This window comes from Platichthys flesus, chromosome 18, assembly GCF_949316205.1.
Source record: "Platichthys flesus chromosome 18, fPlaFle2.1, whole genome shotgun sequence".
NCBI classification, from domain to species: Eukaryota; Metazoa; Chordata; class Actinopteri; order Pleuronectiformes; family Pleuronectidae; genus Platichthys; species Platichthys flesus.
This window is the reverse complement of record NC_084962.1, coordinates 11,096,303-11,122,537: the sequence shown is the minus strand read 5'-3', so window position 1 is coordinate 11,122,537 and position 26,235 is coordinate 11,096,303. Positions and strand designations below refer to the sequence as shown.

Sequence of the window (26,235 nt, the reverse complement as noted above, 5' to 3'; positions counted from 1 at the left end):
TCATGTTATGATTTGTCTTTATTTCAGCTCTGAATGGTGGAACAGACTAAAATCGTACAGCAACAGCATCACTGCATGCGTTAACAGACACAAACACTATTAGTCCGCATCATCATGAGCGCAACACGATAGCGAAGGGGCGTCTGCGCCTGGGTACAGTACTTGTGCGTTTGCACAGAGGGGCGCGGGGCAGCTGCGGGGCTAATTTGTTTAGCAGGAATTAATTAGACATTATTAGGGGGAAACAATGGAGCAGAGGCAGGGTGTTTAACGATGGGACGTCAAACAGGCAAACCTGCCACAGAACAATAGGCTAATATCCACCCACTGTTTCCACGGCCACTGCTCAATTACCCCAGCACACAATGGGATGCAGCGCATGCACGTACGCAACAGAAAGATGCATTTTCTGATCAGCTCTATCAGGATTTTCCCTTCATGACAGCCGAGGTTTGTGTGTTTATGAATGTGTGAGTCTTTAATTGAGCGGATGTTTCACTACAGAAGGGATCTGGTCTAATACCTGGAGGACGGATGCTGCTGCAGCTGCTCAGTTGATGAACAGGTACAGCTTCATATCTCTTCTGTTCGACCACTCATGCTCATTTCTTCAGACGCCATCCTGCTCTTCCTCCCTAAATCTGTTTCATCACTGTGGTGTGTGGCCGCGCTCCAAACCGCCCCCCCACCACCTGCTGCTCTCTCCCCTCACAGCCACTTCCGGAGAACAGCCAAGGCAGAGTTGAAGGTGAACTGGCCCTGGTGTGTTCCGCGGTGAGCCAGCAGCAGGGAGCCCGCCTCGGGCCTGTGGCCCGCCGCCATCAGCTCAGCAGCAGCCTTCTCCACGTCCCACCCCCCCTCCTGCTGGTGGGACAGCATGTGGGAGCTGAGCAGGGGGTACAGGGCCGAGGAGACGCAGCCCACCAGGAGCCCGGCGTCCAGGAGCAGCGACAGGAGCTCGGCGTCGCTGGAGGAAGCTGTCTCCTGGAAGGATAAGAAGAGACATGTGGAGACGGAGTCAGGAGAGATTTGTGATTGCCTTTTTTCATCACTGAGAAGAACATGTGCAAAGAAAAAGTTTTACAAAGCTTGAGGCAGCCAGTCTGTCCACGGTGACCAGCAGTCAGACAGCAGATCTTTTTAAGACGTTTTCAGACGTGAACTCCAAGTCCGGACATTTTCCAGACTTTGTCTTTCACATGTGAGGACGGCAGCAGGAGATGACCTCACCTACGTCTAAATCCTGCAGGAGGCAGGACATGACCCATCATCCTGCTGTCCATACAACAGTCAGTAGCTCTTTAATGTTATATTTCAAAGTTAGCATTTTCGTCTGCATCTTTAATGTGGATGTCACCTCTTTTTCATCCTAAGATAATTAATGAGATTTGCATCTGTCGTGTGTTTGAAACACCATCAACACTCCCACTCCCTTGCTGTGAACATTCTTGTCTGAAATTGACTGAAAGCAGCCTCAGTGGCTGATGACACAAATAAACATGGCTCCTCGATGAATGTGATTTTCACACCACAGTGATCTGTGGTGTGAAAATCAGTCTGTGTGCGGTTACAACGTTACACGCCTGAATGAAAACCTGATGAGGCCACAGTGGAGGTCACATCCTGTTTGACCTTGTGGGCACCAACACCACCATCAGTGCCGTTGGGGCAGAGTGTCAGGGTTTAAAGGCTGTGACTCCGTCTCTGTGACCTTCACCTGTTTGCAGTCTCCATTATTAAGCTTGAACTTTACACAACGTTACACTTCATGCGAACACACACAAACTCACACAGACAACAGCGAGTCCCTTTCGGGGGGTGTATCTGGAGCCGAGGCAGATCAATTATAAATGTGGGGCTCGTGTCTTCTCCCTCTGCAGCAGAGAGCGAGAGGAGAGCTGAATGAATTTCTCTCTCGACTCGACTCTCAAACCTCATCTCTGCGTCGGCTTCGCTCCATTTCCGGCTCCTTGGAGGAAAAATCACCCTTAAAAACAAAAGCCTCAAGAAAAAGCATCAATTCCCCTGTGATGATGGAACCCGAGCGGCTCACGTGAGCGATGAGAGACGTCGTCGTCGCTCCCCCCCCCCCCCCCCCCCCCCCCACACATCGGAGTAATACAAGCTGAGCAAATTACCGCTGCGTCCCAAGATTCATAGTTTCCCTAGGATTTTAATGGAATTCCCGTTTTAATATAGATTCATAGAGGCTTTGGCAAAAGGATGAAAATGAGACGGAGGGGTTGACACATAACACTTAAAGGGATACAGTACTGTATGTCATGCGTGACTAATAATTTAATTTCACCCTAACACTGGGAGACGGGTCCAGATGAATCATGACAAGCTGGGGGAGGGAGGAGGAGGCCACGGAGAGAAAGACAGACAGAAATTTCGAGGAGGAGGAGGTGGATGAGGAGGTCGTCTGGTTATAATGAGAATTAAGGGGGGGGGGGGAAGAGAGATGAGACAGACCGGAGGGCTTAGGAGGGTGGAAAATGTATGACAGGGGGAGCGAGCTGGAGAGGAGGAAGGCAGACAGGCGCTGAGAGCATCAGATACATTCATTTTTAAGTGCACCAACTGCTCCCAAGAATGAAATGCAACCTCGAAACCAGGGAGAGGACTTCAAAACATCTTAACAGCTTCAAACTTCTGATTCTGGAGCCTGAACAAAACGAAATCCTTCCACGTGGAGGTTGAGCAGCTGCAGTGAACACTGAGATTTCCTTGAGCTCAATATCACACACGTTTTTAAACCCTGAAGGGTAAAGGTGCAAGTCATGTACACCTCTCAGTGTGGAGGCAATATTATGTTGAATTGAATGTTTCCAGTTGTGCCACCAAGAATCATGTGATCCTTTTCACACACACAAGAAATCTTGTTGGCAGACACTCCGATCAGTTGTAGGGCAGATAAACAACAGGTTTGAGGTGAGTGAGAGGTTGAAGTGACAGCATCAGTAAGTAAGACCTTTATTTACATCAACAGATCTCAGCTTTAAACTGGTGAATCCAATGTTTTCAGCACCGATAAAAATAATGGTCAGAACCAAACCAAAAGTCCAGATGTATTTAAAAAATACGCCTGGTGGGCGTTAACATGATAAAGATTTTTTAGTTCCAACATCTCCAAAACCACCTGCTAAAACTAGAACGACAAAGAACTGTTATTTTCAAAAGTAGCATTAAACTTAAATGTTTCTACTTTCTTTGAAGTGACGTTCCTGTGGCCTTCGAGGCTGTTAGTGTGGTTAAAGGCCACACATACATTGGTTTGATTTGATCTGAGGGCAATGCTACGTTGGAGCTTACACACCTACACAGCTCAATTTTGGCACTGTGAACTTAGTTCATTTTCATCTGTATGAACTGAGTTGTGCACTAGTTATTTTCAAATGGGAACTGGCACTACATTACCTGCAGGTTTGTGTTTAATGAGAACTCACACCTCCATAGCACACATGGATCTACATGGTACATACGATCAGGTGGTATCAGGTGGCTTCCGAAAGTGAGACGCAGGGCGTATTTATGGCACTCTGACTGAAATGTGCCACGACGTCAAACATCCGGATGTGGAAAGGCAGGTGAATGCTTCGGAGGTCACGCCTCTAACACTGCCGAGCCACCAGATTAGAAAACATCTACATACGAAATGAATGAGAGTCGGGGCTGCGGGAGATATTGTCAGATTCGGAGGACGAGGATCGAGAGTTGTCGGCGTGCACTGGGGCCAATATCCGGACAGGAATAGACACACACGGTAAACACACTGTCTCTCCTCGTCCATTAGGGGAGAGAGAAAAGCACCATTTCAGGGCCTGGTTCTGCACACACACACACACACTGACACACAAACACACAAACGCACAAACATAGGGCAGCCAGGCTATTACAGTTTGACGGTGTCGAGTCAGACAGACGATTTGAGTCAGTCAGATTGACAGTGGAGCCGTAAATAGATGTGAAGGCACGGGCAGGGCGATGGGAGGGATGGAGGTTGAATCTTGATATCAGAGTGATGCAGATATGTCCCTGCTACAGTTGGAGCGCCGCATTCCAGGCGCCGCCGCTCCTCCTGCGGCGTTCACACATTCTGCGGGCATGAACAGAACGGCAGACTGCTGAGAACAGGGACAGAGTTCAGATGATCCCTGCCTACACATGCAGGCTGTCGGGAAACAAAAAGGATCTCATCACCGCCAGTTAAAAATTCTTGTGGACGTCCCAGGAGACATTTTTCTGCCTCCCTCCGCTGAAGAAAAATCTCAAGAACAACATTTATCAATTGAAAAACTAAATTACATTAATTAGCATTGTGGAACTTTCATGAAAGTGATGGGTGATAATTCAATATGTTCATTCCCCCTCTTCCAGTGCAATCAAATGATCAAAATCTAATCACATCATGCCAATGGTTTAGCAAATTGCTGCTGTCAAAATGAGGGATTCTTAACAGGCTGTAATTAAATAAATAATTCAGAAAAACAAAAAAAATACTTTGCAGAAAGTTTGTAAGGAAATTCAATACCACTCTCATATCCAACCATTCAATATGCAGCGACTGCCGGAACACGATTTGCTTATCTTGACGAAACAGACTGGAAACAAGGGGAAACAGTTTGCTTGTCTCTGTCCGGCAGCAACAAAAGCTGTGAGCAGCACCTCACTCATTAACAGGGTGATCCAATATATACACATACTGAAGTTAAAAAAAAACACACATTTTAGTTCTAAGGCTCATTACCGCTCTGGGTATTTCCTCTATGCGAAGCTATGAATCTCTAATTATAAATGTCCTCACCGAGCTCTCAATAACAACAACACATTTATATTTCATCTTTTAATTCAAATAACAGTCTTTTGTTTTCTTTCGATGTGATGATTTGGGATCTAGTGAACTTAAATGTGGTTTCACAAGGGGACAGTTGGGCAATTCCCATATTAAATGTGTTTTTACCAAGGTTATTAATAAGAAATCTAACTTTTTAACAGCATCACAGCTGCTTCCAACTGTCCCTTATGGGTCACAAGGTTTGCAAGGCGAGCTGTGATTGGCTCGCCATATTTCTCCAATCCAACACAGATGAAAACAACCATTGACACGCTTCTGTCCTCCACTGCATGTAAACGCAACGCAGCTCAGCTCCATTTGGCAAAGGTGGGAGTGAAGTGTGTATTGTTTTTGTTTGCTTGTTTGCTTCCCTAATGGGAGTCAGTGACAGATGTTTACTGGTGCTGCTTTGACTTGTGGTCCACTGAATGTAGACGTGGGGGGGGGGGGGGGGGGGGGTCGATGTCATGTAAAAGCGGATCTGACACAACCTCCAAGTCGACTCCGCAGCTCACCGTCCCATCTGCTCTAACAAACCTGTACATCCGTCTGTGCTGCTTCCCGCCTCCAGAGAATCCTCCCTCCCTCCTCCTCCCTCCTTCTCTTGGAGCTTTTGATTTTCCTCTGTGGTCTGTCCAGGCCTCGCCTTTTGCAAAGAGTTCAGCGCAAATAGAATCTGATTGAGGGGGGAATACATCCATCATGGCTACCTTTCTCTCACTGAAAGGTCAACGGCTCGGAGAACATGAAACCCTGTCCTGGGGTGAACGTGTTGGTGAGTGTGTGTGTGTCAGGTTAAAAGCCCCTTCAGGTCTCCTCTAAAGGCTCCAACTACACCTTGTCTGGACTTTTCAGTGGAGCGAAAACAACAGGCATCTTCTGCCTTCGTGTGTGTGTGTGTGTGTGAGTGTGCTCTCGCAGCTGGCTGTGAGTGGATGAACAAACAGCATGACAAGAGAACTGACACATCAAACTGAAGCCATACGATGTCCACCCCCCCCCCCCCCCCGCTCTTGTTATTACCTTGTCATTTCTTGCTGCCTCGCCCATTGAAAGACAGACAAGGTTGTATTTCCTTTCTTTTTTCAATGGCCGCTGAATGTTGCCCGATTGGCCTGGTCAATCTTTCACACGCGTGTTTTCTGTTCTCGAGCTGCACGTCCCTCATCTCGTGTGTACGTCTTTCTCCCCCTCTGTGATCCAAACCCCGGCTGAGAGACTAATTGGAATTACTATGCACGTACAATTCTTAATACATAATTCATGGCCAAGCCTTCCTTTATCATTTAAATCATAAAGCTACTTTGGAATGCCAGACAACACATAACTATCTCCTTTCCTCCTCCTCTCACCCGTTTCTCTCCTCCTCCCGGGATCTTTCCGTCCCTCATTCCTCCATCCTAACTGTCCCTAGGCTTAAGTTGTGCAACAAACAGCTTGCAAGCACACAAACACACACACACACACACACAACACCAAACAGTCCTTGCTTACAGCACGACATGATCGAAAGTGACAGAAGAAGAGGCAGTGAAGCCAAAAAATACAAATAAAAGTGGGCTGTGACGCACACAAGGAAACACACACACACAGACACACACAGACACACACACACACAACAAGCAGCGAGCAAATCAAGGATCAACGCACTGAGTTGCAAGCAAACACAGCCAGATTAACAGGTCCAATATGGCACCAAAGCTGTAAACAACCCCACTTAAACAAGCAATTAGACACATAATCACTCAATCAAACACGTGCGCACACACAGACACACACAGGCCTGTTGTCTTCACTTCAGCGGGCGAATAGACAAGGTGTCTGAGTTTGTCTGAGAGGCCTTGAAGTGGTTTCTAACCCGATTACACACTCGCACACAAGGATACAAGTGTTTAAAAAACAAGTGATAAAAACAGAACCCGACAAGGACGAAGAAAAAAAAGCAGTTGAATAATGAACCAACTGATCCATAAACCAACTCAATAGCTATTGTAACAAGACATGGAGACAAGGTTTGGCTCTTCCCACATAACCCAGTGAGGAAGATGGTGTCCTTTTTTTCCTCAAAAAGCACAGGATCTGGAGAACATGGGCCTCTTTCTCTGCAAATTTCAGATGGAATTTCAAAGGTGCAGATAAATACCTTACTCGCTATAGTCCACTGGTGTTCTTAGATGGGGAGTTGACAAATGATTGACATTATGACAGGCACGTATTTTCTTTTCTTTTTATTTTCTCACGTTGGCTGGGCCATCTACTTGATTTTTTACACTGCATGTTCCTGTAATCTGGCAAAACATCAGGTTTGGGTCGGCTTCATGGTCGTTTCCTCTCAGCCTCTCACAAGCTCATATAGAGAATGCTGCCTTGCACTCTTGCACAGATGGCGGCACAATTTCCATGTTGCTTGACAACCGGGGGAATACAAAATAAATGAAAACATGTATTTTGGTGGGCGACAGTAGTGATGACATGTTACAATTGGTATTTACAGCGAGCGCAAAATGGAGGTGTTTGATTTTAGACAACACAACAGTGTAGGAGTTCATGCTCTGTGCAACCGAGTACACGGTGAACCAACTGTGAGGGTAGTGACTAAAGTATCCACTTTGAGAAGCAGCACATGTTGGCGACATGGCTCATCCTCTTCTGGGGACGCTGGCTTTTTGCTTGAAACACAAAGCTTGAGCCACAGTCTTTTATTATGTATGTAGCCATTCAATTCACATTTTGAACTTCTCATTTTAAAATGAGTGAGATGGCAACTTTAAAAGGAAAATCTGAAAAGGTGTTTCCAACCGATTCACACATGACATTCAGGCTTTCCACTGCTTATAGTAAGTCCTAGGACAAACACTGCCACAACATTGCATTTGTCAAATTTACTGCATGTATGTTTGCACATGCAGCAGGACCTATAGTGTATATGCTGTAAAATGCACTGACAGCTCATTTATATTGGCAGGAAGGCTTTTATCAGGCCTACACCTCTGTCTCCCATCACTCAGGCAGGTGTTAACCCCTGACTCCCTGACTCCCCCCCTGCTCCTCCAAAGGCCCATTCATCTTTGCCAATGAGGAGCCAAGCGAAAAAGGGAGGACAGGGAGAAATGATGGAGGGAGGGACTTTGTGGAAAGACCAGGGGGCTTTCTGCTTCCAGTGAAAGGAAATAAAAGCCTATGCACGCCTGCACTGTGTTTACCTTTATCATTAAGAACAATACAAACTAATTTGTCCATTTTCTGCTGTTTACACCACTACCTTTCATTTCACCTCCGCTAGTCCTACTTCTTTCCGTCTTTCCTCGCTCCCCAACACCCACAGTGGTCCACGCCAACAGAGCTGGTCATACCTACTAAGCTCATGTAGCGGCGAAGCAAGACGCAATAAAGACACAGCCAAATAAATGACCTTCCTTATACCCCCCTACAATCCTATAACACCGTTTTAATTAAAAACTAATCTTCAAAATTAATCTGTTTGTTTTTATTCTAGTCGTAATCTCAGGGGCATCTCCTCCATGCAAAAAACTAAAATGCATCGAGACTGAGGAAAAACAATGTGCACAGTAGTCTGTGACTTCAGATACACTGCAAGGCGCCGGGGAGAATACACACACACACACACACACACACACACTCACACAGGGTGCTTGAAGATAAGGCCTGTCATTCACTCAGACTGACATGTTATTCTCACATACTTAATCAAGACCGCAAGAGTTTATAAATTTATGATGCATTGTGGGAAGAAATCAACCTCGGGCTTGTCAATGTAGACGTGAAGAGGCAGGTAAATAAATTAAGAGCGGCGTTCAGGGACCTTTCACGGATTTCTTTTTCTTCATATAGTTTCACTGCACCCCTGAAGTTCATTATACTTTATAGTCCAAAAGGTATCAAGTCCAAAAATGAAATGCTTATGGGATTGAATAACAACATTCAGGTCAAGGATGAGCTTTCTCATGCACACACAGTGAATTCCTGATCAACTAGGATGAATTGCATCGGACAATTGATGGATATGTGGATGAGGTCCTGGTTACACCTAACAATTTGTGTCCTGAATTGACTTATTGGAGCGTAAAGTGTTGGCCCGACGTCCCTAAATGCAGTCAAATGGGGTGAACAGCTCCTTTATAACAGGCTCAGGCGTTCAGAAACACTTTGCTTAAAAACACATTACTCTCAAAATGAAGTAGATGTAAACACACCTTGGCAAACGCACTCCCACTCAGCCAAAGAGAAAGTCACACAATTGAGGAAACGCACACAGCGCACACAGCGAGCGCCCAGCCAACACATTATGAGATGTATTAGATGTGAGACGATTTCTCTCCGTCTCTCTCGATGTTATCTGCGGAGGAGCGGTGTTCTGTGTTGCTCCGAACACGCCCCCTGCTCATTCAGCTCGGAGGTGGCGGAGGTAAGATTATTTCTCCAAGCAGCGTGACACCCCACCCGTCTCACAGCGTTCATATAAACCTGCTCCATCGCTCCCCGATTTATCTCCTGTGTCTCCAGTCCGGCTCGGCTCCGTCCTCTCCACCTCAGCCTAGGTCACTTTTACCTTCTCATACGTCTGTGACCCCGGCTTCTCTTCCCGCGCCTTCCGCTCCTCCATTTGATTTTGTCTTCCCACATCCAAATTACATATCCTTTCTCTTATACCACCTTCAACCCTGTGCCTCCCTCAGCCCCCCCCCCCCCTTCTCCTCTCTGTAAGAGCGCGAGCGTGTTGCTCAGGTGAACCAATACACAAAGGAGCCCTAACGTTTCACTTAATAGGGTTTCTGTCACTTAATAGTGAGGCTCTCTCTTATCTGATCTGGGAACAATGAGAGGGTCTGAGAGGCCTACTTTGTGATGGGTGCTTATCTGATCTGGAAACAGTGGAGAGTTGGCCCACACAGTCTCAAACGATTACTCCTCTATCTGGCTGTGGCTTCCCAAAACTAGAGGACAGTTAGCAAAAGGATGAAGGTGAGGCTTTTCAATAACATGAACCTTTTTATCTTACTGCAGTTAAGTTGTCTTACAATTTTTACCTCAGCCATGGACGGTATGTGTTAGTCTGTTAGTCAACCAGATGTAACAAAAGCTGCTGAACCAATTTCAATGAAATATTGTAAATGTTATCCCTTTATTATCAGTATTTCCAATCAAATTAAATATAGCGTAAAAACAATTTATTTAAAAAAAAGAGTTTTTTGACTAATTTTAATATGTAAGGCAGCCACAGTTTAGATAATTGCTAGATATGCTTTGATATGACAAGATAGGGGATTAGCCTAGGCAGGTATGGGCTCATCAGTCATGTTGGGCTCTGAGAAGTTGTGATGTGCATTTATGTTTTAGGGATGAATATAAATTTATTGAGAAAATTGTTCATCTGTTAATCGGTAAAAACAATCATCAATGTATCCATTTAGGATTTTTTTCAATCCAAAATGGAGTCGACTTGTTTATCTGAATATGTGCAAGACTTTATAACAACACTTACTGGTGTCATGCTGTTGATCTGATCCAGAGTCAGCTGCAGCAGTTCCTCATCACCGGTTTCAGCCATCAACTTGAGCGCGGGTTGCTGCAGACTCGGCTGGTTCTGGAGCAGCAGGGTGGCTATGTGTCTGATGCACTGGAGGGGAGGACGAAGAGAGGGACAGAGGGACAGAGAGAGAGGATGAGGAGGAGGAGGAGGGATGGATAGATGCACAGATGAATGGAAAAGCAGCAAGAGAGACATAAAAGCAAAAGTGTGATGAAAATAGGGAAATGTAATCAGAAGCAAGGCAACAAAGAGGAGGAAAGAACAAAAGGGGAGAGCGGGAGACAGAGAGAAGAAAGTAGACGAAGAACAGTGGAGGTTAATCGATGTGTATATACTGTACAGACACACAGCCACATTATACTTTTTAAAAGGATTTACACACAAACAGGCGCACACAGTCCTGTTGCAGTGCCAACCTGTAATATATGGATAGCACAATGCAATCTGACTCCCCCATGCTCTGGTGGTTTCATTCCAGCAGATTCAAATTAAAGCTCTTCAGAAGAGAGTAAAAGGCCTCCTCGTCCACCTCCCACCCCCGTCCTACACTAATATCCAACAGCCAGGCAGACGCTAGCCTATTCACACTGAATAGCATTTACGCTAAACTAATATCACAGTCAGCTGGAGCTATACATACAGAATGGCATTAGGCTTACCACTGCCATGGTGCTCAGCAGGGCATGAATAGCATTAGGGGCTGTCAGATATCAAAGAGCGGCTAGTGCCTATGGTACATCGCATAAAGCACTGAGCTGATGCTAACAGGCGGCTGCGGGTTACATGCTTAATAGCTTTAGGCCCATGTATTAAGATACTGGAAAAATGGTGGCCCTGCACCGAGGTAACACTGAATGCAAACAGGCAGACCCCTGTATTTTGATGACACGCTGGTTAATGTGTTGAAGCGACATTGCATCACGTCCCACTGCATCGAAACAAATATTGGGCCTCGTGAAGGAACATGTTCGTATTGTTATCCTAAATTTGTCTTACATTGTTTGACGAACATGACGCCAGATTCAACAATTGCTTCTAACTTCAGATAAATCTGTAAACGATGTGTTTTAAACAAGATAGCGAGTTCAGAGATTGAAGTCCTGATTTCAGAGATCCAGTTAGGAAATATGTCACCACAGGGAACAGTGTGACTCCAGGAGGTCAAGGTAATATCATGTAATAAGAGGTGATGTTACACTTGCATGTTGGGGCTGGCTCAGGCAATGGAACACCTTCATCCATGGCAATATTACACACTACGCAGCATGCTATAATAATTTCACATGCTGTCTCTGGCGTGTAGGTGCAGCAGGACATATGATCTTAACACCACTATCTGAGCACTCAGTGTACGAGCGCATGTATGACGCACACTCCTCTCGCCTGTATGTTGACTAGAGGTGTCATGAGTTTAAATATAACATCAGCCATGAATGAATTTTAGGTAAATTATCTGAAAATAGCTTGATGGCAATCTACAGCACTTTTCAGATCACTGTTATACAAAAGGAGTATCTACACCTTCATGAATATTTTGAAGAGTATATGTTCGGTGTGTGTGTGTACGGAATTACCTGAACAGGGGGCTTGTGCTTGGTGTTGTAGAGAGTCCGCACCATTGCGACTATTTGCTGACCCAGATCCAGTTTGACCTCTGACCCCTGGCAGCGGGTTAGCAGGGCCGAGGTCAGCACAACCCAGGGGTTACGCTCAGACACTGACCTGGAGACACAGAGCAGGACCGAGCAGTGAGTATGACAGTGTGAAGTCGTCTTCTGAGGTGAACATAGGGAAAACCTAGACGGGTATATTAGTAAGCATGTGACAGACTGACTTCTTTCAGGAATATACAGTATATAGTCAAATCGTAGAAATCTAATTAAATTGTTGAATTAAATCTCTGCAGTCCTCTGTCACCTGATGTTAATCATTACATTACATTTCATTTAGCTGACGCTTATATCCAAAGCGCCTTACAACATGTGCATTTAACCATGAGTACAAACCCAGATCAAGAATCAAGTACAATTTGCTTCAAAAAAGCCAATCTACAAGTGCTACATGTACACGCAACTAAGCAGATCTTTTAATATAATTTTGTATTTTTATTTTTATCTTTTCTTAACCAAGGTGTAGTTTCAACAGTCTTTAGTCTGCTGCAGAAGATTAGTAGACCTTTTGCTATCCTGATGTCAATGGGGAGACAAGACATCCAACTGGTTGAAGACCAGTCGAGCGGCTGCATTCTGAATGAGCTGCAGAGGTCGGATAGTACTTGCAGGCATACCAGCCAGGAGGGAGGTGCAGTAACCTAGATGAACAGAGCCTGGACCAGAACCTGCGCCTCCTTCTGAGTGAGAAGGAGATGTATTCTGTTGATGTTGTGCAGCATATATCTACACAAGCAGGTTGTTGTATTAATGTTGACAATAAGAGAGAGTTGACTGTCGAGTGTCACACCCAGGTTCCTTGCCCTGGTGGGAGCTAACACGGAGATGTCAAAGGTAATAGTCAGGTCCTGAGTGGGAGAGCCTAATCCTGTTCGACAAGGAACAGGTTACAGCAGCTCACTTCTGCACCTTAACACATTAAAGTGTACATTATAAATATTACAAATACAACAGCCACATAAGAATAGCATCAACCCATCAAATCACTGGCTGACATGAAAGCAGACAGAATTATCAAGAGGTTTCCAAACGATCTAATGAATTCTGACGTTGACATGCAAGCCAGGAGGAAAGATGTTTGACCGTAAAACTCCTGCAGTTAATATTAAACGACTACACGCTGCATTTTCTCCGTCTCGGCGAGAACACCGGGGAGAAGCTGCCAGCGGTGAGGAGTGTCACTTTGTTTACACACTCCTTTATGAGCTCTTCCAGACCTTTGCCGAAGCCTCCTGAGTCACAGATTAACTCGCACCAAGGACGGCAGGAGCCCCTGGGATACAAAGGAAGCACGACCCCCTCACACTGTATGTGTAAAGGAATGGGTGGAAGGAAAATAAGGAAACCAGAGAATGATTCATTATCTGGTAATTAGATCTTGGTTGTTTTATCAGCAGCCCCTATATGTGCTGTCTAACATTAATGTTAGCGGTAATGGAGGTTGCATTTGTTAATCCAAAGCCACGGTCTTATTATATCTGTGGGAAATCCTCAGTTTTGAGCTTTAGCGAGGCTCTATATATTCATAGAATGTACGATTTAAGATTTAGAACAGTGTCGTCATTCGTCTATCAGAGACAAGCAGCACAGAGACACTGTGAAAGGCGGGAGGATGCGTCCAGTGGTTCGCAAATGTGCGTCAGTATGCTGGCACATGTAATGTAGTGATGTAATCAACATGACTAGCAGGGAATTAAATATTGAACAGATGGAGGAGGTAGGGTAGGAGAGGAGAGGAGGATCTGATTTGAACTTAACGTGTGCCTTGTGCTCACACTATTGATGTAAACAGTGATAAATCCTAGGTGATATGATCAGAAATTCAAAAGTGGTGGCTGTCTGATGTCCTAGATAGGCGTGATCGAAGGAAGATGCCCTGTGGTAAGATTCTAAGTGGCTGATAGAGAGAGAGAGAGAGAGAGAGAGAGAGAGAGACAGAGACAGCAGGGGTCCTGTGAGTGCCTGTCAGTAGAAAAGCCAGCTCTCCACGCAGCCATGTCTCATCCTGACAAGCCGCTTCACCTTCCGATGATGCGGCCGCAGACGCAAACAGGGTCCACTTGCACTCGCTGGCACACAGCCGCCTCCTTGGCTTTTATCCTGGGGGGGGGGGGGGGGGGGGGGGGGGGTGTACAGCTGAATGCGCTGGGTGTCTGCGCGCTCGCCAAAATCTGTCACAGGGTGCAGCGTGAGTCATAGCCAGCCCCCATGCGTGCTTTGAATCATGACTCAATTTATGCAGACTAAAGGATAAGCTTTTGAGATGCAACGCTCAGTATAGCTCCCAAAACAGCCTCTTGTAGTCTTACTGGAACAAATCCCCTTCCCCTTCCGCACAAACACACACACACACACACACACACACACACACACACACACAGACAGACACATACACACACACAGACAGAGTGCTGAGTCAGACAAGTGGTAAAGGTTAACCATGTAAGAGATAACGCCCTCAAGTCTCCATCGCTTGAAGGTTAAGTTATTCTGGGTTTTGTGTCCCAAATTACGAGTGCAGGATACAGCAGTGCAGTTGTGTATAAAATGCTCGGTTAACGCAGACCGGACTCAAGTTTGAGACTTCTATGATTCAAAGAGACAAGGCACGTTCCAGCGTGGCTCATGTGTCTGTGCATGTTGCAGCAAATTACCCTGAGAGATTTAAATGAGGATGACTAAATGGACCGGAGAGAAAAAACCAATCCATAATCAGAGGCTGAGTTGTTACTCAGCGTTATGTTTGCATTTCAATCGGAGACAATCCGCCGGCTCAGTCTGCAGTGAAAAGAATTGATTGTAGCCGACTGTCGCCCGGCGCCGGTGCTTTGACTACAGCTGCTCCTCTAGCAAAGTCAGAGGAACGTCTGAGAAACCCGGGGGTGAACTCGAAGCGGCGGTGTTGTCCAAACCTAATCCTGTCTCTCCTGTCTCAGGTGAAGATGACTGTGCCAGGAGAGACAATACCGTCTCACCAACACTCTTTTTTATGAACATACCCTGATAAACAATAACCTTTTCCCACTTTCCCTTGATACTATTCATTCTAGTTTGTTTACAGTGCAACGACTCGAAAACGCATTTTTTTCCTATTTCTGCTTCAGTTGTCTCGCTGTCAGCAATTTTGTTTTCACCTTCACACTAAGCTGCTTTCTTTGGAACAGGTGATACAACATCAGCTTTGAAATGGCCCAAACTGAGCTGGAAAAGAATCCTGCATATAACAACCTGCTTCCACTGTTCCAGGGGCACAGGAAACGTTTCAGGAACTCAGGAGTGTCACTTGCATTTCAGATGAAGGAACCATACTTCAAAATTAAGTCAGTCAAAGTTTTCAAAAAGTCCTCCTGCAGTTATGCTTTCGGTTTGCCCAGGTATCTTCTGGTAGAAGAAAATCATGCCCAAATGTGCTGAAAACTTTTTCATTTTTTCATTTGGTTATGCTCTACACTAGACAAAAAGTAAACTGGCATCAAACTAAACATCTTTCTATCCATTCAAACATCAAAGCCTCTCTACAGTAGATAGAAACAGGAATTATTTATCAAATCTGATTTGCCTAATCCCCCAAAAGAAGATGCATAAAATCACCTGATTTAGTTTAGTTTGTGTAGCACTGCAGGATCCGGAAGTAGTTCGTCAAAAAGGAAAATAGATAGGCAGAAAGACAATGTTGCCCCTGGTTGGATTTAGTCTGAAGCGATCAATAAAGCCAGTGTTGATGACATACCTGATGCAGGAGGTTTTTTCTCCTCCTGCTCACTTTTATATTTCTGAGAGGTCATGAAGATACATCAGGGGTGTTGCTCCCTGATCTGGAACAGTGATCCCACCCTGTATAATCTGATCCTGGCATAGTGTTTCAAGCAGGTTGTGTTGACCTTTTAACTGACCTATCAGTAATGAACATAAGTAAATCTTGTTCTTCACATAAAAGTTTGATTCTAATCTAAAACTAATTCACAGACCCACAAGCTCTGTCCTCATCCTTGCAGTAGTTTTTAACAACTGCAGGAGAAGAAGTCCACTTCAAGCTGCTGATCGAAACTGTTTGATACACAGGCTGCTTTGATTTGAGCTGGAAGGACAAACTCCAGACAGCGTAACCCCTGTATCGTCTCAGAGGGCCTCACTTTTAATTGGGAACAATGGAGCAGGAGAAGAGAAGAGCAATCGCATCATTAGGCACTTATCGATAATACAGCTGGTGCGGAGAAGCCCGGAGCCTGAAGCTTTGTCAGGGCACCTGGATTCACTTCCAACGGAAAGTTTATGTACAACACATGCCCCTGAGTGATTTCAGCCAATATTTTCCATTTCCACTCTCACTTAAATGACAACGCACTGCAGAGGAGAAGCAAATTGAAAAGTCCACATATGTCCCTGAATTCACCCGCTAGCACTTACAGGAGTTTAAGCGAGGTCAGGAGGCTGCTTTGACCCAAACTAGGAAAGTGGCAATCATTCTGACCACCGCCAAGGACGTTATGTTTCCGTGCTGTCCCTTTGTTTATTTGTTTGATTGACAGCAGGTTTACACATAGAATTTAAAAAAAAACTTTGTGTAAAGATGGGACATGGACCAAGAAAGAACAAATTAAATGTCTCGGTGGATACAGCATTGATATTTTCATCAATTTCCCAGGGAATATTACATTGATTTCTCTGGAGAAAAAAACAGGCCACTTGGGGGACTGGTATCTATGAGTGGGTGCAGTTTGATCGAATTTGAGGGGACTGATGGGCCCTGGGAGGGGTATGTGCTCTACTGAATGCAATTGTGGTTAACTTTAAAACTGAGGTGAGAAAGGACTGAAAGTGTGATGACGTCTGCATTTTACATCCCCAGAAATCTGCCATATTTTAATATGAAGTTGTGGTGTGAATCCTTGAATGAGGTATGCATTTTAAAGATAGGATTGAGAGCATATGGATATTTCATAATTGTAAGTAATTCGGAACTGTACCAGAGGTAATAATAACTAAAAATAAGCACAATGTCAAATCTTAATGTTAACCTTGAAAAAATTTAAATAGGTAAATTGTCTTACACTTCCTCTTTCAACATCGGTGGCCAGGCTTGGAGGAGCAGCATGAGCAGTTGAAAGTCCTCCCACTTCTGGGCAGCGTCCAGCAGCTCCAGGAAGAGAGAGTAGCGCTTGTCCTCATTTTCTACGTCTTCTATCTGGACCTGAGACAAAAAGAGGAGAAGAAGCAAGCAGGTGAGAACCGTTCAATACAATTAAGACCAAAAAACAAAGGCCTGCTGTAATGATTGCGAACGTTAGAAATCCCAATTTAGGAGAATAAAATATCCGTTTCTTAAAATTCGGTAACATGTGCAATATGATGGACATGTATGATGATAAATGCCAGCATCATCCAGTGAGGAGTGCATCTCAGAGATCTGCTATTTCCATCCAGCACCAACCCAAGAGAAACAGGAGAGCAGTTTTTAATTGATTTCAAATGAAGCGTGCTCCCGACAAACTTGACAACGTAATGATTGCGACAGAGTTTGTGAGCAATACATTCCAGCCAAAGCGAGACTTGAATGAACTGTGCCTTCACACACAGTCGATCAATATCAGCATCACAGCCTTCAAACTTCAGACGGGGGAGATAGCGAGCGGGGCTTCTCTTGCATTGGCATTTTGCACGTTAGTCTAAATAAACGTCACCTGTGGCTGAAATTATTTTATACGATAATGACAAAAAAGAGAGAGATCTGGACAGCCAGCGAGAGAAAGAGAGAATGAAAAGGAATGAGGGAGGGTTAATGTGGAAGAAAATGAGAGGAGGAGGAGGTGGCGGAGGGAAAGTAATTAATTTTCTTCTCAAAGGTTGGCTTCTAGTGTGATTTAACAGTTCAGAGAGCAGCTGATTTCTGAGGGGAAAACTACAACCTGCCAAAGCATGGCTGCTGCCGCCACGGGCTCTGTCACACACACAGACACACACTCATACATGAACGTACACACACACACACAAGCACGTGGACAAACACGCAACCCATGCATTACAGACTCATAAAACAGTTCCAGCCTCAGTGGTATCCTCAAATTTATATGAATGGATTTCTATGTAAAGCCTGGAGATATGTTATCAGTATAAAACTCACAAGTAACAAAGCATGAACCATGGCAACTACAAGGTGGAACACAACTGTGTTTTCAGGAGGAAGCCTTCCTGAATATGTGACACCTAAAGGTATCAGGTTGTGGATTCATCCAATGACCAATGTCTGGTTGACGCACAAGGGATGATGTTTTTAAAGGTTCAGTGTGTAGAATTTAGTGACATCTAGGGGTGAATTTAGATCTTGCGGCTGAAAACCCTTTACCTCACCCTCAGCTTCCAAACATGACAGAGAACCTGTGGTTGCCTTCAGCTGTCACAAAAACTCAAAGGGTCTTTAGTTTGTGCAGTTTGGACTACTGTAAAAAACATGGCAGCCTCCGCAGTCAAACAAATAGGCCTAGAAACCTGCAGATGTGGAGCTGAAAAATGTTATGTGGCCTAAGCTGTATGGCTTATTTCAACTAAAGGAGTCTGTTGGGCGTTGGCGGAGTTATACACTTTACTGAGTGGCATTCTAATGATTTGATTTTATAAAATTGTCATGATTGACAGCTGAGATTGAATCAAGATAGGTTGAGTCGGTGTGTATCGCCAGGACCTTCACGACTTTGCAGACTCTGGCTCCAAATTAAATCAGATTCGCCAGATGTCAGCGCACGTATTTCGGATTATTTAAGCCATTTGTCTACGACACTAGCAATTTGAAACACGTCATCCATCTTTAAACGTAGCCTTTGGATTTGAGACGTTAGTGCTAATTTATGCATAAGAGCACAGGGTAAATTGTGCCGTAGTGAAGCAGCTTATGATGGGGGTTGGAGTAATAAATGAGTAAAAGTGAAGCTCTGGACCCTCTGGAAATGGAGGTCATATGGGAAACAGAAATGGAATCTTAACTACCTGTAAAAAGCCCTGACTGCAATCTAAAGCTCTCAAATCCATCACTGACTGTAAACTGCAACCCAAAGCCTGTTCATCATTGTTATTGCAGCACCACGTTATGAACATTGAATACTGAACACTTTGTAGCCATTGAAGCATTTTATAGGTTTTATAGCCACATTTATTCATCATCTTGCTAAATTCAAGGGTATGCAAGGCCTTGGGATTCCATGATAATATTCGGAGTGCATGTTCTCACTGCAAGACGCATGCTAAATAGCAAATAAAGACAGACACATTCTTCTCACATACAAATACATTCCAGTATACCGATCCTCTCACACAGAGGCAGAAGCACACACAGTCGTCCAAACTCAGACCACAGATGATATTGCTGCCAATTACTATGTGGTTGTGAGGCTTTTATTTTCTTAACAAGGAAGGATGGTAATTAAGTATGCCTAGTGATTCAAATCAACAAATCCTCTGTTGTGTTGTATAAAGAACAGGAGGGCAGGAAGAGGAGGGAGGAGTAGAGGGAAGGGGGGAAGGAGGGACATGACTGTCAGCCGACAACATGACACTCAGCAGAGAAGTAACGACGAATTAGACTGGTCTCTCTGTGAATATCCTGAATTAAATATATAAATAGAATGTATTGTACATCTTTAACCACTCTCAACTCTTTTTTTCCCTTTTCATCAAATAGATCTGCTTCCGTTTTCCACTCATGCCTTCGATCTTTACTCCTCTCTACCTTTCCCATCTGTCTGTCCCGAGATCCATCCGTTAGACAGCAGGATAAACGCTAATGATTCATGTATTTGTACACAGGGATTCTGTATTTTATGGCCCTTACTTCAAATATTGGGCTTTTTTTTTTTAAATGAATCGTTTTCTGAACCTCTTCTCTGAATAGCAAATGTCCTTTCACTGCTTACTACATAACTAGAGCCAGCAGGCCCCTCAAGCATTGCATCAATAAAAAGTTGTATGCACAGGGTTCAGGTGGGAGTGATGGACCACGGATAAAGAATTCGGAGGGCTTCTTTAATTTCCTCTGGTAGGAAATTGTTGAAAATGATTATCACACCCACTATACAGTATTTCCCCACAAAGTTGAGGTGTTTTTACAGTGTCAACACTGACCTTATCTTTGTAGAAACATTTACGCACAAACACACAAATGCACCAAGACACACAAGTTTTACTCTACCACTGATTAAGTCTTACTAAAATTATCATGACATCCAAAGTTTTATGAAGCCGTATAGAGACACAATAACATCTCTGTAAGTTGAACAGCAATTACCATGTGTTGTAGTTTGCCCGAAAAAGCTTGTGTAGTGTGACAGCGTATCAGCGAAGACTGATTAAAACCTGCAATGCGGTCTCACTCTGCTATCAGCATATGATAATAAAACAGAGGGGGAGAAAAGAGAGGAAGTGCACAAGAGAGTGTGTGGGTACATGTGTGAAAGAGAGAGAGATAGGAGCTGCTTCCGGGCAAATAAACAGGCGAGCAGAAATTGTCACAAGGCACGTGGGTGAAAACACACGCACACACGCACACTTCACCAAAGGATAGAAATGGAGACGTATATAGGTATAAAGGCTGCAGTAGACAGGACCTAGATCATATGAGGTTTTACCTTCCATAAAGTAAAATTGTGTGTGTCTCTGTGAGTGTGTGTGTGTGTGTGTCTGTACTTATATCTTTGTACCTGTGGGTTTGTGTGTGCCAGACTGGGAGTGACGTCTAGACAGATGAAAGTGGAATCATCTATTCCTCCTGGGAGTTACTGGCATGAGACATGTTTTACTTATGTCAGAGGGACACACAAACACAATGGGGAACATACAAACACACACACACACACACGATAAGGAACGTAAAAACAGGACGGTGTGCGTGCACATTCAAAAACAATCAACCGATCGCCAACATAACAGAGCTTCAATAATTTCCTCCATGTTGCTGTCTTTCCTAAAGGAATAAACTCCCTCACTAAATAAATATTCTCACATCAAAGTGCTCGACTGAGGTCTTTTCAATATGAATTGCTTTCAAAGCACAGGTGACACTTAAAGGTAAAAACCCTGTAGATAATTTTTGACACACACACACACACACACACACACACACACACACACACACACGCACGCGCACACACACAGTGACTGCAGATGCCCTGCTATGAAATAAATCTTCTAACAGAGTAAACATTGAATGTGGATATCCAGTGGTTTGAAGACCAAACTTTGAGGTATTTTTATCTATAGACAATAAACATGTTTGTCAACAACAGCTCGATGGTAGCATATGCAGATTTATGATCCACGGGGGGCTTGCGACATTTCTGACATTTATTTACTTTGACTTATATTACTTTTGATTGTTCATAATTAAATTCATAGGAGACAAATCCAAAACAGCTTGATGTCAGTGCACGAACTGTTTCTCTCTATTTATCAAATAAAAAATAAAGAAAAGTTTTAAAACGAGTATTGCTGGAGTAAAACAAAAATACACAGCATTCCGTGAAATGCTATAAGACCCTACAATAATGGAGGGTCCTGTGCGTTTCCAATTATGCAACCCCAAAAAAATTTGTAATTAAAAAATTACCATTTTTATTGCAAGGGACACGGTGCCAACATGCATAAAAAGCTTCAAGCTGCCATGTAATGAGCCTTTCGCTAAATTTGTCACTTTGATTAATGTCACGTCAGTTTTGACTCAAACTTCAGCCCAGAAAACAGCCAAAAAGCACCTAGATGAATTAAAGGTAAACAGAACGAAAAAAAAACCTCAAATCATTAGTGTCTCTTATCTTCGGTATAAAAAAACACATGCTTTACAGCACTTTCTTTGGGGATTCCATTCATTGTCAGCGCCAACCTGAAAGACATAAATGTTGAAGGTCAAGCCCTCACAGAGCTGCACATAGTAATTACTGGTGAAAACGTACTGACTGGCTTTTTTCTACATTCCGACAACATACGACTGGTTTCTCAGAACTCATAAAGCACTGTGGCTTGTCTTTAAATGGTCACTGTCCATGGTGCTGAAAAGCCTCTCTGTCTGTAATGAGCACTGGGGAATGCTCTGTGAATTAAAATATGTGAGAGTCTTAGTTTTTGCTTTGCCATAACTAAGTCCCTGTGTACTGCATTCAAACAAGCCTCACAGAAAGGTTAAATGGCTTGCAATATACTACACATGCTTTTTTAAATGTCAATGACAGCAAGAGTTTTCAATTTTATTTTAAACATACTGTATATATAGTTTGATCTATTATGGAAGAGTTAAAGGCTGATACATACAAAACACAGAAACAAAAGTATAACCTGCCCTTGGTGATTTTTGTTCAAGCACAAGTAGTTCTGTGCCCTGGGGCTTCATAGCATCATGCACTCAAGATATTAAACGAGAAAATTATAGTGTCAGTCACAATGTGTAAATTAGTGGCCTGTGTAAATAATTCCATCCCACTTGTAATGAGAAGCCTCCTCTGGCGCTGGTTAAGAAAACATGATTTGAGATTCAAAACAGATTAAGCGAAGAGGTCAATCTTTTAAAGACACTAAAAAAAAAAAGAAGACAGGATGTGTTTTTTATTTAACTTCAATCTAAAATGAACCCCACATATCAACGGCCGACTCGTAACACAAATCAGTTTTCTTCCTTGTTATCATGTATCATAACAATAACACATAATCAGTTAACGTTTGTGCGTAACTATAGGGATCTTCCACAAAGAAATAATCTGATGTTTGGAAGTAACTAAAAAGGATCTTGAAAGAACTCGTTTGAATAATTTATTTAATATGAATGGCTTGACATTATTGCCTCAAATCAGACAATTTCACACATTCATATTTAGCATTCGTGGATAATCATTAATCTCTACTTGGAGAGATTCCTTGAAATATTTTCAGCAAGATTTAAATCACACGTTGTTGACCATTTATGTGTTGCTCATGTGATCAAATGCGCATGTGATGAGGTTGTTCATATGTTTGTTCAATCATTAAACAAAGAGACCTCAGAATAGTATTTTTCTGAAAGGCTGTGAAGGGGCATTAAAGGATCTTAGTGTCCATAACTGAAACTTACCTTTGACTGACACATTGAAAAATTCTAAGTGCTTTGGTGAGTAAATGGTTTGTCACAGTTGTTGTTTATACTAGATCTGGCCCAACTCCAATAACTCGCTGTCTCCGCAAATATTTGTAAGTAACTGAAATGGTTCCCTGCCAACAAACCCTCAGTGAAACCGACAGCGAGTAATTCGAGCAGCAAACGTTTGAGTATATATATCTTGAATACTTGAGGGAGTTGTTTGTATTGTCATCTGGAGACTTAATTGATTCCAGTCAGAATCTATCAGAGCCACCTCAGAAGATTAAAGTGATTGATCAGCCGAGCTTACAGATCGTACATATGCTTTGCTGTTAATTAATTAAACTAACACACTGAATTAAAAACAAAAAGGGACCCGAGTTGTTTCGAGTCTGGAGGCGTGGAAGACAAACAGCTCAATCACTCCCAATCAGCAGGGGGGACGTCTGAGGAACAACGCTGCACTTACGAGACATAACAATCAGCTCTGCCGGTCGAGCACTCAGTCGTTCTTTGTCTAAACTTTTAGAATTGCCACTTGAACTTCTTTGACATCAATAGCTCTAATTAGAGGTTCATTTGACAAAAGGAGTACACAGAGTCAGAGCTCAGCCGCGGCCCAAACACTACACACTGTGACTGGAACTGCAAGTGAATTGCACCACTAGAATACAGGCTAGCTAGTGGGCAACCCAGTGAAAACATGTGTGTATATACCGGTATGTACTATTTACCATAATCATGTACAGAACATAGAGGACTGCTAGTGCATAAGTGCTGGCCAATTATCGAACTGTGAAATGATGAGCTACTTCCAGACATGTACTAGAGTAAAGGATATTTGTAAAATGTCGGCGTGAGCCCACTAGAGAATACAGAAGAAACATTTTTGTGGAATTCCCAGCGAGCAAGTGGGCGTGTTTCTGATGTTTCTTACATGGGACAAAATTACTTGATGAAACCGAGGTGCCATACGTATTGAGGCAACTTGGAAAGACAATGAAAAAAATACAGACAATTGGCTTCACTTCATACAAAAGGCATTATAGTGTATCTCCTGCATGCAAAGTCAAAACACAAATTAACTGCGTCAGAGCTACATTTAAAAGAGGCCTAAGGGAATTTTCCATCAAGCTTCCAGTACTGATAACTTAAGAAGATCCCAAGAATGGATAAGAAACATCCAAGTAATGGAAAAGGATACACATGACCACTTTTCTCAGAAGGAAAATTGGGCGCTTTCATGCACATGCACAAACACACACTTTGGTCAGAACAACTCGGAATTAACTCAACAAAAGTCCCATTAACACAGAAGCTGCAACATGACGCCACACACCTGCAGACCCGGGGAACACGTGTTCACCGCTGACAGGAGCCGACCCTGTGGCCGACTCGTTAAAGAATGTGGTAAACACATCATCACCAGCGTACCTGACACTGTGGTAGACAGTTAATGATCAGTGCTACTATCATGGATGCCGTTGACAGCTCTCCCCCCACTCACTGGTCACATCTTATTACCGCTGCCGATCGGGATGGCGGGCCCCGTCCATTCCACCTTCCTGTCAGATCGACAGGATAAATGGAAGATGGCTCAGATTTTGTTAAATATCCTGACATGCAAAATCGCTCCCGAGTCAACTTCATCATCTAAATTAAAAGTGCCATCATCCAGCTCCTTGTTCAAATAATTGTTTTACGGAGGTTTTACAATTACGACTGTCATGACTTGTTGCATATGACTTGATGTTAAAATGTTATGACTGTCGGCCCTGTCATAGAAATCATTTTTTCACATTTGGACAGAGACCGGTTATGAACAAGGATACTGGACCCAATCCTCCTCCCACCTGCAGGGAAGCGGTCCCTGCAGAGGCAGTGAAGCTGGAAACAATTTTTCTTTTTTTAAGGCTCTAAAGCTATGTAGATAGGAAGGATTTAATGTTTTCATTTCATCTCTTTTAAGGCTTCAACCCAAAAATATGGCCTCACATTATACCTGAAATATGCAGATACTGCACTTTGCCTCTGGATAATCTTTATAGAAGGGAAAAGGGGAATATAAAGTTCACACGAGAAAATTGCTAAATTCTAGTAGCTCTGTGGTTAGATGTTGAAAGAAAAAGAAAATATACTTTTTCCTATTTACATGTCGCACCACATAAAAAGTAAAAGTATCTGAGTTGTGCTTGGTGCATTCTACTTGTTAAGTTTAGTTCATTCATTTCAGTGGAATCCCAAAACGACACACAACACACTTACACACATGTTATTTATATGAAATGAGCAGGTAATATATTTTTATTCAAACTGCTCCATGACTTAATGTCAAAAAAATACATCTTTAAAATGTATTTTTAACTATGTACTTTTTTTTTTAGATTTAGCTGCATTTACATTCAAACCAGACGAATGCTAACATAATTGAACATTTCTTACATAATTGCACAATTATTTTCATTGTCAAGATAAATGCTGATAATGACCCCGATGTTTAAATATGCCCCCCCAATGTGTTTGTGCAGCTGCATCTGTGTGTTGCTAAGCAACAATCATGCTTAATAATGCTGAAGAACTATATTGCTTGGTGGGACTTCTTATTGTAAATATATATATATATATAGCTGTGTGTTCACTTTATGTAATTTTGACCAGGTTTAAGTAGTAAATGACTTTTAAACAAATTAGCCTGTTGAGTGTAATAGTTAACTGGTGACACAATGACAAAGAATCTAATGATAAATGTTTTTGAAATGTAAAATTTTCTATTTAATAATTGAATTGTTAATTTATTTGGTCAGAATTTACTGAGAGTTTATCGTTTTATCTTGAGAAACCCTCTCTTTAGTATAAGTATCTGCATGACAGCCAACACGGCACCCATCAAGGTAATGTGATTATTAGCCTTTGAGAGAGAAGTCAAAGATCTGGCATTTCTCCCTGAATTTCTATGAGCTGTTAGGCAAACACAAGTGAACTTTGGCTCCCATCAACAAATCTGCCTAATAATCTTCTCTGTGACTTAGCAATTACCGCAGTCCTTGACCTGAGAGGGAGGGAGGGAGGGAGGGGAGAGGGGGAGGAT

The 26,235-nt window shown here is 43.2% G+C and overlaps 1 protein-coding gene across 1 annotated transcript in view; it reads right to left on the bottom strand.

Moving 5' to 3' along the window:
* The window catches only part of nbas (NBAS subunit of NRZ tethering complex), a 145,421-nt gene continuing 119,186 nt past the window's right edge, over positions 1-26,235 (bottom strand). Inside the window, exons 50-53 of the mRNA XM_062411298.1 lie at positions 17,110-17,249; positions 11,963-12,110; positions 10,341-10,475; positions 1-984 (exon numbers count right to left, since the gene is read on the bottom strand). Coding sequence (XP_062267282.1) covers positions 709-984; positions 10,341-10,475; positions 11,963-12,110; positions 17,110-17,249 — 699 coding nt within the window. The 3' untranslated portion in view covers positions 1-708. The remainder of the gene's footprint in view (positions 985-10,340; positions 10,476-11,962; positions 12,111-17,109; positions 17,250-26,235) is intronic.